The sequence below is a fragment of the Mus pahari genome, chromosome 3 (assembly GCF_900095145.1).
Source record: "Mus pahari chromosome 3, PAHARI_EIJ_v1.1, whole genome shotgun sequence".
In the NCBI taxonomy this organism is placed as follows: Eukaryota; Metazoa; Chordata; class Mammalia; order Rodentia; family Muridae; genus Mus; species Mus pahari.
The window spans coordinates 17,608,618-17,621,208 of NC_034592.1; the positions used below are offsets into that span (position 1 = coordinate 17,608,618).

Below are 12,591 nucleotides of genomic sequence, written 5' to 3' on the forward strand. Positions count from 1 at the left end.
TTGTGAGCCACCATGTGGTTGCTGGGATTTGAACTCAGGACCTTTGGAAGAGCAGTCAGTGCTCTTAACCACTGAGCCATCTCTCCAGCCCTCTCCTGCCCTCTTGGCAAGAGGGCATATCCCCCCTCCCTTCCTTCCTTATTCCCTTCTCCCTCTCTCCACATGTTCATGGCTGGCCTCTACTTCTCTACTCTCTCCCTCTCTCTGCCTTAATCTGCCTTTACTACCCTCTTAACTCCCCTCCCCTTGCCCTAAATAAACTATTCTATACAAGAGAGGGAGAGGGAGAGGGAGAGGACTTGAGGTATGACTCAGCGGTTAAGAGCACTGGCCGTTCTTCGAGAGGTCCTGAGTTCAATTCCCAGCAACCACATGGTGGCTCACAACCATCTGTAGTGGGATCTGATGCCCTCCTCTGGTGTGTCTGCAGACAGCTACAGTATACTCACATAAAATAAATAAATCTTTTAAAAAAACAAAACAAAAAAGAAATTTGACTTGAGTCACCTGACCAAGGGGAAGCCTTCATTATTTTAGATTTATTTATTTTGTATATGTGACTATACTACACTGTAGCTGTCTTCAGACACACCGGAAGAGGGCATCGGATCGCATTACAGATGGTTGTGAGCCACCATGTGGTTGCTGGGAATTGAACTCGGGACCCCAGACCAGTGCTCTCTTCAGTCCTAAAAGGCCTTCATTGTAATGCCAGCCACCTAAGCATGTGTGGGCCCAGGACCTAACCTTATAGGTAGGTAGACATGGTGTGCAGGTCCCTGAGCGTTCCCCACTGTCCTGTCCGCAGTGTCTCAATGCCGTGAGGACAGTGCAGAGTCTAGCCTGCCTGGAGGAAGCAGATCACACTGTGGGCTTCATCCTACAACTGTCCCACTTCAGGAAGGAGTGGCAATTCCATCTGCCTCAGCTCATGCGTGATGTTCAGGTGGGCCTCGGACATTGCCTCTTGGAGGATCTGAGGAGATCAGATCTGGGCAGGAGTCAGTGGGTCTCCTTGGTGAACTGGAGGCCGTCTCTGAACGTGGGCTTCTTGCTTGGGGCACAGGTTTGTCTCAGGCTGCTTACTCGGGCTAGTTCTTCCCTCCATAGTGAAGTGAGACTGGATGAGGTGAGAACTTGGGCTCTTTGAGGTAGACTTAGGTTCAAAACCCTTTTTTTTTTTTTTAAAGATTTATTTATTTATTATATGTAAGTACACTGTAGCTGTCTTCAGACACTCCAGAAGAGGGAGTCAGATCTCGTTACGGATGGTTGTGAGCCACCATGCTGGGATTTGAACTCAGGACCTTCGGAAGAGCAATCAGGTGCTCTTACCTGCTGAGCCATCTCACCAGCCCCCAGGTTCAAAACCCTTAGGAGAAGGCCTGAAGCTGGAGGAGCCCACAGGCTTGAGAGGCAGTAGGCTGTGGCCATGGCTACTCTCTCTATGACCTTGGCCAGTCACATCACCTCTGTCCTTCTTCAGTGGACATGGTAGTAATCCCATCTTGCTGATGTCTGAGGCCTGTACGATGCCAGCAGTGCAGGGAAATGCTCCAGGCCCGAGCCCTGCTGGTGGCTGTTGCGTTAGAGCATCAGTCAGTGAGGGGGAGGCCTGCTGGGTCCCAGGGGAAGATCGGTTTATAGGGCTGCCTCCCTGAGTTCTTCCTGTCCTTCCTGTGTCCCAGGTGAACCTGGGTTACTTGTGCCAGGCCTGTACCTCCCTCCTGCACAGTCGCAAGATGCTGCAGCACTACCTACAGGTAATGAAGGCCCCTAGCCTGTCACCATTGGCAGTGCCACCCTTGATCTCCCATGACTCACCCTTCATTTCTTGACTTTCCTCAGAACAAAAATGGCGATGGCCTCCCTTCGGCTGTCACTCCCCGAGTTCAGCGGCCGTCCACCACCGCCGCCACCACCACCGCCGCCACTCTGGCTACCCCATTATCTGGCTGCTCCTCCAAGCAGCCTATTGCTGACACTGAGGCCTCAGAACAGCGAGCCTTACACACAGTCCAGTATGGCCTTCTCAAGATTCTCAGCAGGACCCTGGCAGCCCTGCGCCACTTCACTCCGGATGTCTGCCAGATCCTGTTGGACCAGGTACTGGTTGCCACCTCAAAAACCAACGCTAGGTTCCCAGAGCCAGCCTGGAGCCTGGGCTCTGCGGTATACTGTGCTGTGCTTTGTGAGCTCCCAGCAGCTCCGGGCGTGCTGCTTTTTGTCTTTCAGTCCCTGGATCTTGCCGAATACAACTTCCTCTTTGCCCTGAGTTTTACCACTCCCACGTTTGACTCTGAAGTGGCCCCCTCCTTCGGAACCCTCTTGGCCACAGTGAACGTGGCCCTCAACATGCTTGGAGAGGTAAGCGGGCAAGGTGCCCCCCACATAACTTCCCTCTTCTTTTAGAAATACAGAACATATCCAGCCCCTGGAGCCTAGACCTCCTCCTACAGGGGCATGCTAGGAGTTCCCACGAGTCCCCTGTGGTGTGCCAGGGGAGTGGGGATGTAAGACCTCCAAGTAGAAGCTCTCCAACTGGCCACTTACTGCTGACTTGATTTTTGTATTGCTTCCTCTAGCTGGACAAGAAAAAGGAATCCCTCACCCAGGCCGTGGGACTCAGCACACAAGCAGAAGGGACCCGAACGTTAAAGTAAGGCTTGAGGCCTGGGGCAGCTGTGGGCTGCTGTTCTCCCATCTGTGGCTCAGCTGTGTCTGTCAGTGCCTCTGCACCACTGTCCATACCTGCCTCCCCAGGGCCCTCCTGATGTTCACCATGGAGAATTGCTTCTACCTGCTCGTCTCCCAAGCAGTGCGCTACCTCAGGGACCCGGCCGTGCACCCCCGGGACAAGCAGCGGATGAAGCAGGAGCTGAGCTCGGAGTTGGTATGGATGCTGGGCTGGCCTGCAGGGAAAGCTGTTTGGATGCTGCCGGTTTTGTCATTTGGGTTGGGAATGGTGGCCCTGGACCTCATTAATCTGCTGCTTTTCTTGCAGAGCACGTTGCTTTCCAGCCTCTCACGATACTTCAGAAGAGGAGCCCCCAGCTCCCCTGCTGCTGGGGTCCTGCCTTCACCACAGGGCAAGGCCACCTCTCTCTCCAAAGCCAGCCCAGAGTCTCAGGAGCCTCTGATCCAACTTGTTCAAGCCTTTGTCCGGCACGTGCAGAGATAGGGCAATGAGTGCTATCTACTCGCTGCTCCCTACCAACCTGCATTGCAGTCTGGGCAGAGCGCTGCCACCATGAGGCCGGCCACTGAGCAGGCAGCTCCCTTCCTCCTCCTGCCCACCCGCTGACATTATTTTTATATAGCTAAAGAGGTCAACAGCGCGGGCAGGGAGCAAAGGGGCTGGGTGCTCAGACTCTGACAATATTCCAAGGTGGCCCTTTTCCTCCGAGCATTCCCATGGCACTTCAGCCAGGGAGGCCCTGGGTGCTGGCAGCACAGGAGAGGCCTGTGTGTAGTGAAGGTTTTCCAAGATCTATTCTTGCAGGTTTTTTTGGTAATACTGTGGTCTATTTATACAAATATTAAAAGTGCTGTTTATAGAGCTTTTGTCATGTGGCAACTTTCAGAGGCCCCAGATGTTGGGGGTAGGGGGTGGCTGGAGATGGCGGGATTCCTGTTGATGGCCGACTTTCAGTACCTGCCTGTTTGCTCCTAGCAGGCTGTCAGGACAGGCACACAAGGGAGAGTCTAGGTCTCAGTCAGGGTACAGATCTTCCTTCCGTGAAGCCCCAGCATGCCCACTGGGACCATCTTAAAATAAAGCATGGCCACACTAGGTGCTCCTAGAATCAGGCTGATGTAGGGCTCCCTGCCTGCCACTTAAAACTAGTACCTCCAAGAGGTAGGTGCTCTTGCCCCTCACAGCTTCAGGCTGAGCCCATAACTGCTGGCTACTGCAGCTTCCCCACTCTGACAGGCAAACCAATATTGTCCCGTGGATCCAGGGTTAGGGACGGACATTTTCCTTACACACAGAGTGTTGTGTAATTGTGTGTGCGGAACATTGGGAACCAGGATACTGTAAGGACTTTTCCTCTGCTCTGTATTCTGGGAGCAGTGAGTGTCATGGCTCCATACAACCTCACCCCAAGAGACCAATGAAGTCTTCCATCACACTTTCAGGGTGGCTCATGGACTCTGAGATCCTGATTTGCACACAAAGGAGGATTTATTTGCCAGAAAGCAAGCAGACAGGCAGAAGTCAGAATGTTAGTTAGAAACTGAGGGAATGACGGCTGTAGCCACTGTACCCAGCCAGAGCCATGAGGGAAGTGGGAGGCAGCACTCGGTGCTGCTGCTCTGGCTGACCCTTCTGGTCTCCTGCCACACAGCCCCAGCCCTGCCTGTGTGCTGCTGTCCCCCTCAACCTTCCACAGCCAGAAGGCAGATGTTCTTTGATGCCAAAAGCGTCTATCCCCAGCATATCCTGGGCCCATGGTGCTGTCAAATGCCCTGACCCTTCTGCCTGAAGGGAGCTGGGAAGCCTGGGGTGTGCAGGGTTGCAGGTCAGAAGCAGGGCTAGCAGAGGGGCCTGGAGCCATTCTGAATTGTGGGGTCTTTAATAGCTGAATGACGGGCACAGCCAGAACAGGGTTAGGTCCCTTATCCTAAGCAGCTCTGTGGCCAGCAGAAAACTGTAAGTGGCAGAGCCTGGGAAGGGGCTGCTTAGCTGAGAAGTTCCAGGTAGGTGACAGGAACCTTGCCCTTCTTGTTGCCTCTCTCACCAATGAGCCAGTCGGGGTCCATGCCTGGCAGGCTGTAGACAGTGATGAGCTGTTGGGAGGAGAGGAGAAACTTACGCCCTAGACATGGGTGGGCCTAGCCCCAGGACTATGCCAGGGTAAAGCTGCTACCTCCCAGTGAGAGATGTCACTTCAGGGCTGTACTGGGCCCTAGACATTAGGGACTGCTCCTTCAGACCTGTAGTCACTTCCCCTGACTCCCATAGCTCCTCCCCAGGGTCCAGGGCTTCCATGAGAATGACCAGAGTTGTGCAGACTCGGTGTTCCTGGTCTGTCCAGCTCTTCCTGCCCCTCAGGACTCTAGACCAACCTCATCAGCCAGCAGGGCCAGCTCACTGCTGTCAGCTGCCTCGTAGTCGTAGAGCACCCGGGCCTTTCGAGTCCCACTGGCTGGGGGGGCTACCTCCTCCAGGCAGAGGGCTGTCTCTTCTGGAGGGGCCAAGACAGCCCCAGTAGGTACCACAGGCATGGTGGCCGCAGTGGTGGTAGGTGAGGTGCTGCTCAGGGGTGGGGAGGCAGGCTCTGTGGTGCCCACGAAGGTGCCTGGAAATCTAGAGAGAAGAGCGTCTCAGCAGCCAGTGCTCACCTGTGAGAGCCCCAGGTACTCTACAAGACAGGCCAGAGACACTGGCCCATTTTACACACGAGGCCCAACCCTCAATAACTTACATGGCACCCTGGGAGCTGGCAGCACAGGGAAAAAACAAAATAGAGGAAGCTGAGATAGTCCCACCTGCTTGTCCCTGCCCACCTCCCTGGCACAAAGAAACCACCGTGAGCCCCTGGGGACTCTGGTCTCACCACATGAGGTACCCACATGGGGTTCTAGGGAGAGCCTCCAGTCCAACCTCATGTATCATGGGGTTTTCTGAGCTCAGAAGAGAAGGCCCTTGGCCAGAAGCATTGGGCCACTCACTGGGTCTGGGAGATAGGGGGCCTCAGAGGCCTGGGTCCAGCCACACCTGCCTAGCTGTTTCTGCAGATCCAGCATGTGGCGGTAGCACTGTGCATAGTAGGTTGTCTGAGACTTGACGAACTCATGGAGGCAGCGAAGGTGGTTCACCTGGAACGAAGGTCTCCAGCTAACCTCTGGCCTCAGAATGGCCTGTCCCATTCGCGCTCTGACAGACCTCACTCTAGACACCCCTGGGTGGGGGTGGGATGCCCAGTCTGGGCTGGTTCTGTGGCCTCTGCTTGTGGCAAAACCCAGTGGCACATAAATGTAGGACTCACATGGGTACTGCTGATTCCCTCCAGCAGGAGACGGGTCACTTCTGCCTGCCGGTCAAACTCTGTCTGTGCCACTCGAAGCTCCTGCTCAGCCTAGGTGGGGAAGGCAGTCATGAGAGCAGCACCCCAGCATCCTTTCCACCAGCCTCCCTCTGCCCTCCAGGGTACAGGTGCCTGCTCTACCCACGGCTCTGCACCTGTAACGGATACGCAGAGGAGCCAGAGCCATCTGAACCTGTGGACAGCTGCCGCGGCAGACCCTCCCCAGCCTGACAGGGCAGAACCCATCAGGAAATGCTGCTACTAATGTGCTACGGGACAATCATTTCCCAGAGGGGGACTTGGGATCTCCAACCAGTACCCCAGTGAGTGTAAAGCTAAAGACTCCATTTAGAGCAGCAGTTATGTCTGGGTCCCTACCCTCGACCTTCTGGACCTTACCCCCAAGTTCCCTAAACCCCAACTCACCTTGTCGACTTCATCATTCCAAAGCTATGGAGAGGAGAACGGCACCAGGCAGCAAGGAAGGCAAGGTGGGCATGGTGAGTGGGAGAGCAGGGGCAGCCAGAGGCCAAAGCCTGTGCCTGCCCCAGCTCCCAGGGACCCAACCTCCGCCCACCCTATCTTGCACAACCCACCCCAGCCCAACCAGGAGCTGGGGCTGGAACAAGGTTTGGTGTAAGAGCAGGGAGGTGGCATGCATCCCTCTAGCATGCTGCATGCAGGGCCAGCCAGCTGCAAGCCTTGCTTGTACTTTTCCTACACCTCCCCCAACTCTGAGTGGGTCTTAGAGACCGAATGTCCCCACCCCACCCTGACTCCTGCTTGGAGGCGGGACAGGACAAGTGACCCTGGGCCAGTCACTGAACCTTTCTGTCCTCCGGCAGAGGAAGGCAGCCTCGGGCCAGAGTCACACTTGGGGTCAGTGGCAAAAGAAAAAAACAGGGCAGCCTCCACCCTCCGGGATGTTTCTCCTTCCACTCGGCCCAGGGAGGGGAGCGGGAAGTGTCATCCAGAGTCTAGGGAAGAAAAGCCCCCATCCCCCCACCGTGACTTAGGAGACCCAATTTATGGTCATTTGTGGAAATCTGGCCTAGGACAACACCCTGACACATGGACAGCTGAACTGGACAGGCAGAATGCACAGCCCACAGTGAGAGCACCATTGTCATGTGCCCTGTTGGAAGGCTAGCTAACAGGCCAGAGCATTGACATCTCCAAGACAATGGTCAGCCATGGAATGACAGCACAAATCCCACAGTGACATGCTCAGAACAGGAGCAGAGGGGTCAGATGGCCTATGCAGGAGAGTCTCACCCAGGGCCTAGGGAGAGAGATGTGACTGGCCAACCCCCCAGTCAATCGACACCTACTAACTCAACCAGGCCACTCTACCAGCTTGGCCTGCCTACCTCCATCTTGCCCCCGACCTGCTCCTCAGCCTCACCTCCCACCTGCTCTCCAGGGGCTTCCGAGGCCATCTAACTTGCAACCTACCATGGCACTAAAGCAAGAGTCTAAGACGGGAAGCCAGGGTCCCCCCAGACCCATAAGGAGGCCGGAGTGCTATAACAGTGGGAGAAAGCATAGAATGGAAAGTTCCTTGGGTTCCCTAGAGGTTGCACTGTGCTGTCCTAAGGACACGAAGGGGTTCTTCTGTACAGCTAGTCAAAATATCTTCTACCTCGCCTAGGGAGAAGCCAGCTCAGCCTGCCTGCTGGACCAGACTGGGCCACATGGAGCTGTTACTTCCCTGTTCTGAGCTGCCCCTCGGCCTCTCAGGACAACCTGCAACACGGGCAGGGCCCTTTGCCTCACCTGCTGTCTTCTGGTCCTGCGCTGGCAGAGCCAGTGATAAGAGCTGTGAGCCAAGGAGGCCAGGGTGGGGCAAAGCATGGTGGGAGGGGTGCTTACCGCAGAGGCGCTGGCCGAGAGAATGTAATTACGAGGTCTAGTCTCCTGAAAGTCAGGCACCGTCTGGCAGGGAACAGAGTTCATGGGGAGAGGGGTCACCCTGGGCCAGGACCAGTGTTGAGGCCAGGAGGTGGCCCCAGGGTCTCCAATAAGGAGATGCAAGAAACCCTGGCCCCTGGGACAGGAGGAAAGACAGATACAACATAGACCCTCTGCCCACTCCAGCCAGCTGGAGATGAGACAGGCTTAGGGGCTCAATGGATCCAAACTGAAGATCCACTGGGCAGATGTGCTGGGAGCCCAGGGAACCCACGCTAGGCCTGCCCCTCTTCTGGGTCTCAGGCACACAAAGAGGCCCAACAGATCCACAGCCCTCCCCACCACAACTCTCTCCAGCTCAGAACTTCAGCACACTGTTCCTGGCTCCTCCATCAAGGCCAGATCCCTCCCCACAGGAGTAGATAGATGTATGCATGGGTGGACGGTGACAGGCTTTTAACATTTGCAAGAAGCTGCCTTGCAGGCCAATGCCTGCATCCACAAACCAGAGACTCTGCAGCCAATTGCAAAAACCCGAGGGCGTGCCCTGGGCTGGCCGCAGCACCTGGGCCCTCGGGTGGGATGGGCGAACCGGAAGCAGCACAGCACATGGGACAGGTATACTCACATCGCCCTCACACTGAGCCAAGTTACCCAAAGCAGAAGGGAAAGGAACAAAAACAGAGAGTTAGTAAGTCCACAGCAAGGGGAGCAGGCACAGCCAGACCCCCTCAGGAGTCCCGGGGAGCAGGCCCTAGGGACACTGCTCATACCTCACATGACTCACAGGCCCAAGACCCTCTGGGCCCCAAGGGGAAGCGGTTACCCTGCAGTGACTAAGGAGAGGCAGAAGTGACAGGGAGTGGGGCTGCTCGGCACAGGTGACTGACAAGTGATCTCAAGAGCCTTATTCTCCTCACGTATGGACCAAGCACACTGGTGACCTGGGACCCGGCTATGGCTCTTGCCAGAGGCAGTGGAGGCCCAGTGAGCACAGTGACCATGCTGTAGGGAGGAGGGTAGAATGAAGGAGGCGAGTTATAGGCAGTGGAGAGCCCAGCAGGCCTAGCCTGGCTCACCTAGCCTAGCCCACCTTTCTTCAGCTGAGAGGCTGAGAGGCACAGGAGTTTCCCTAACATTCCCTGGGTCTAGGGCTTTCCTTCTCAGGACCTGGGTTGGCCGCTAGCTCCCTTACACCCTTGAGCAGCCAGCATACCGAGACGGTGCCCGGCCCTGCTGATCCAGCCTGTCCCATCCTGGTTGAGCAGGCCCCTGTGGGCTGGGGGTGTAAGAGGAGCAGGATGGCCCAGGCCCTGCTCCATGCATCGTCCCTGCATGGGCTATGGGGGCTGGCCAGCTCTAGTGTTCTCCACAGCCTAGGGGAGTCTAAGCATAGGGCACTGTGCACCCCATGTTCAAGCAGCAGGTGGAGAGTTAGTAAGGAGCCATGCCCAGGCAGGGACAGGCCAAACACCCACAGAGGCAGAAAAGGCATGCAAGAATTCCATCTGACGGCCTAAATGCTTGCAGAATGCCCAGCCCAGTTACAGGCACTGTGAGTCTGCCCACCTCATACATGTCTGTCTGGAGCCACCAGGGTTTCCTGGGGTGGGGACAGAGAACATGACCTGACCAGGCAGCGCAGTCTAGCCCCAGCCAAGGAGGAAGAGCATGCCAAACACCAGGTCCCTGCACACCCCACCCCATGACTCCCCAGCAGCGCCTGGAAGCAGCGGGGGCAGGAACACTTACCGTGGCTTTGGCTTCGGCTGCCTTGGCCTTCTTTAGCCGGGCTTTGCAGGCATCCAGGTCAAGACGCCGGTTCTGCAGGAGCCGCCTCTCCTTCTGCAGGGGTGACAGGGACAGTGAGACGGGCCAGACCCGGCCGGAGACCCCGGCAAACTGAGACCCACAGATGGACAGTCTGGGTTCCCTGCCGGGGATGAAAACCTATGCACAGAGTTCGGAGGAGCGGCCCCAGAGTCCTCACCGAAATCGTTTTCCAGTCCCCTTCCAGGAAGTTGCGCAAGGGCGTGAGGAAGCTGAGGGAGGCAGTGTGAATGAAATCCCGCTCTGCTGCTCCGAGGCGCTTCTCAGCTTCTGACACCTTGATCAGTGTCTTCCCTGGCAAGAGAGTTGTAGGGTGAGAGAGAGGCGAACACAAGCCACTCCGCCTCCAACAGGGCTGCCAAGCAAGCACAGGCAACCTGCAGAGTCGCCAACCGGAGACAGACACATCTAACAAGATGCACAGACAGGGGTGTCTCGTAGGCAGGGTGTGAGGCCTGGTGTCTCAAGAACACACACAAGACTGGGGAGTACCAGCATGAGGAAAAGGAGTTTGACAAGTGTCCCCAAGTTACACTGACTGAACACAGCTTCAAAGATGTCAACTTCCAGAACCAGGAAACTGTTCAAAGCACAAAAACAAATGAAGAAACATTTTCTGAATAGCTAGTGGACCCTGGTAAGAACAATCAAGTGGCATTAGCCTGGGCATGTGCCATCTCTCTCTGGTCAGTCCTGGACAGGCGGGAGACCTGCCTAGTGATAAGAGCATCCCCCTGCCCCACCAGAACTGAAAACAATGCAGAAAAGTCTACCGCATCCTGGATACCTCTGAGCAAGCATCCCTGTGGTATGTCTGAGACAGGCTGGAGAGTGCACCAGCCACTTCCCACCACTAGCTGACAAGAAAACCTCGCCCTGTCCAGGCAAAAGCTAGCTGGAGCTGTAAACTGCTCAACCTTTAGACTTGTTTCCCAACTCACACACACTCACGTCCTGGGAAAGTCTCAGGGGATGAAGATACTTAAGAACAACCTCTGACCAATGCTGGCTGGCCACTAACGTGTGCTGACCCAGGCACAACTCCTTGGGAGTAACCTTGAAACAGGAAGAATGAGCAGTGGACTGGGCGGTGGTGGCGCACACCTTTAATCCCAGCACTTGGGAGGCAGAGACAGGCGGATTTCTGAGTTCGAGGCCAGCCTGGTCTACAGAGTGAGTTTGAGGACAGCCAGGGCTATACAGAGAAACCCTGTCTCGAAAAACAAAACAAAACAAAAAAATCTAAAAAGCAAAACAAACAAATAAAAAAGAGCAAGTTGGGAATGGCGGGCAGGCCTCTAATCTCACCAACTGCGAGGCTGAGGCTGGGCAATCCAGAGTTGGAGGTCATTCTGGGCAAATCAGGAAGTCTCTGCCTCAAAAAAAAGAAAACAAAACAAAAAGACTTTTATAAATCCAACACCTCAATAATTACATTAACTGGACTAACAAGCACGCTAATGAAAAGGTAATGAATATTAGAATGGATATTTTAAAAAACTAAATATTGTCTATACTGAATGCTATAGGTTAGAGCGACACGAGATTTTATGACATAAACAGATTGAGAAGAACAGGAAAAGATGCTGTGCAAAGGCAGCAGTGAACAGCTAAGCAGCCAGAGAGGCGTCAGACAAAACGGACCTTCAGGCAGAGCTCAACTAGAAACAACGAGTAGCACTTTCATTTTAACTTCCCATACTCGGCCTCCCAAGTGGTGAGGGCACAGCTTACACCGCACTAGCTCCATGGTGGGGTCAACAGTCAATCCAGGGCTGGCCGTGGTGTTACTCAGTGACTGCTGCACCAGCATGGGGACCTGAATTCAGACCCCCAGCACATACATACTACATATGGCAATGGCGTCCATCTATAACCTTACTACAGATGGCAGTGGAGACGGGAGATTGGCTACCAAGAACAGCAGAAGAAATGAGCTACAGGGTAAGAGCGAGAAAAGTGGAAGAAGACATGCAAACCTGACTTCTGGCCCCCACAAGCACACACCCGCACACCAACCAATCAGGAAGACAAGCGTAAGGACCTACCAGGGCTCAATATGCACACCCGACACCCGACAAACTGCAGGAGAAAAGACGGTGCTACAACAGCTGAGAAGACCCTGCTCTCCCTGCTAACATGTGAGACGGTCTGCTGACCGAGCACACCGTCAGCAGCGGACCTTCCTGAGCAATGCCTTACCTGGTAACACAGAATATAAACACACACCAAGCCCTCGCAGCTCACATGCTAGGCCAGAGGTTCTCAACTTGTGGGTAGAGCCCCGGGGTCAAATGACCTTTTCACAGGTCGCCTAAGACCACGGGGATTTACATTGCGATTCATAACGGTAGCACAATTATAGTTATCAAGCAATGAAAGTAACTTTATGGTTGGGCTCAGCACAACATTCGGCACTGTATTAGAGGCTCTCAGTGTTAGGAAGGTTGAGCAGCACTGGGGTAGCCCAGGAACAAAGTCCAGAGTTTTAAACTCCAGGCTGAAAATCAAACAGCAGATTGCCAGTGGGTATAAAGCCACAGAGCTGCCTGGAAGAACAAGCTGGCAGGCCCTCTCTTTTGTCTTGCCCAGGCTTATGGGATGCTAGACACAAGTCACAGACCCCATCAAGCCTAGCAGCGCGTTATCACTGTCTGATAGAGCTGCAGCCCCGCAATTTCTCAAAAGGCTGGATACAGGGCTGGAGAGATGGCTCAGCGGGTAAGAGCACCCGACTGCTCTTCCAAAGGTCCAGAGTTCAAATCCCAGCAACCACATGGTGGCTCATAACCATCTGTAACAAGATCTGACGCCCTCT

General features: G+C 54.9%; 2 protein-coding genes across 9 annotated transcripts in view; one reads left to right on the top strand and one right to left on the bottom strand.

Annotated features, from left to right (window-relative positions):
• Window positions 1-3,559, top strand: part of Nup188 (nucleoporin 188) — a 47,372-nt gene extending 43,813 nt beyond the window's left edge. The window contains exons 37-43 of the mRNA XM_021191972.1: window positions 809-946; window positions 1,689-1,763; window positions 1,849-2,106; window positions 2,236-2,367; window positions 2,586-2,659; window positions 2,764-2,893; window positions 3,005-3,559. Of these exons, the coding sequence (XP_021047631.1) occupies window positions 809-946; window positions 1,689-1,763; window positions 1,849-2,106; window positions 2,236-2,367; window positions 2,586-2,659; window positions 2,764-2,893; window positions 3,005-3,181 (984 nt within the window). The 3' untranslated portion in view covers window positions 3,182-3,559. The remainder of the gene's footprint in view (window positions 1-808; window positions 947-1,688; window positions 1,764-1,848; window positions 2,107-2,235; window positions 2,368-2,585; window positions 2,660-2,763; window positions 2,894-3,004) is intronic.
• Window positions 3,560-4,138: 579 nt separating this feature from the next.
• Window positions 4,139-12,591, bottom strand: part of Sh3glb2 (SH3 domain containing GRB2 like, endophilin B2) — a 14,750-nt gene continuing 6,297 nt past the window's right edge. Inside the window, exons 4-13 of one of the 8 annotated variants that reach the window (XM_021192123.2) lie at window positions 9,934-10,067; window positions 9,696-9,788; window positions 8,572-8,583; window positions 7,905-7,967; window positions 6,459-6,482; window positions 5,994-6,083; window positions 5,723-5,823; window positions 5,430-5,444; window positions 5,071-5,311; window positions 4,139-4,791 (exon numbers count right to left, since the gene is read on the bottom strand). In XM_021192123.2, coding sequence (XP_021047782.1) covers window positions 4,684-4,791; window positions 5,071-5,311; window positions 5,430-5,444; window positions 5,723-5,823; window positions 5,994-6,083; window positions 6,459-6,482; window positions 7,905-7,967; window positions 8,572-8,583; window positions 9,696-9,788; window positions 9,934-10,067 — 881 coding nt within the window. In that variant the 3' untranslated portion in view covers window positions 4,139-4,683. Of the gene's footprint in view, window positions 4,792-5,070; window positions 5,312-5,429; window positions 5,445-5,676; window positions 5,824-5,993; window positions 6,084-6,458; window positions 6,483-7,904; window positions 7,968-8,571; window positions 8,584-9,695; window positions 9,789-9,933; window positions 10,068-12,591 lie in introns of all 8 variants that reach the window. The other 7 variants (XM_029535868.1, XM_029535867.1, XM_021192124.2 and 4 more) reach the window with 7 other exon arrangements.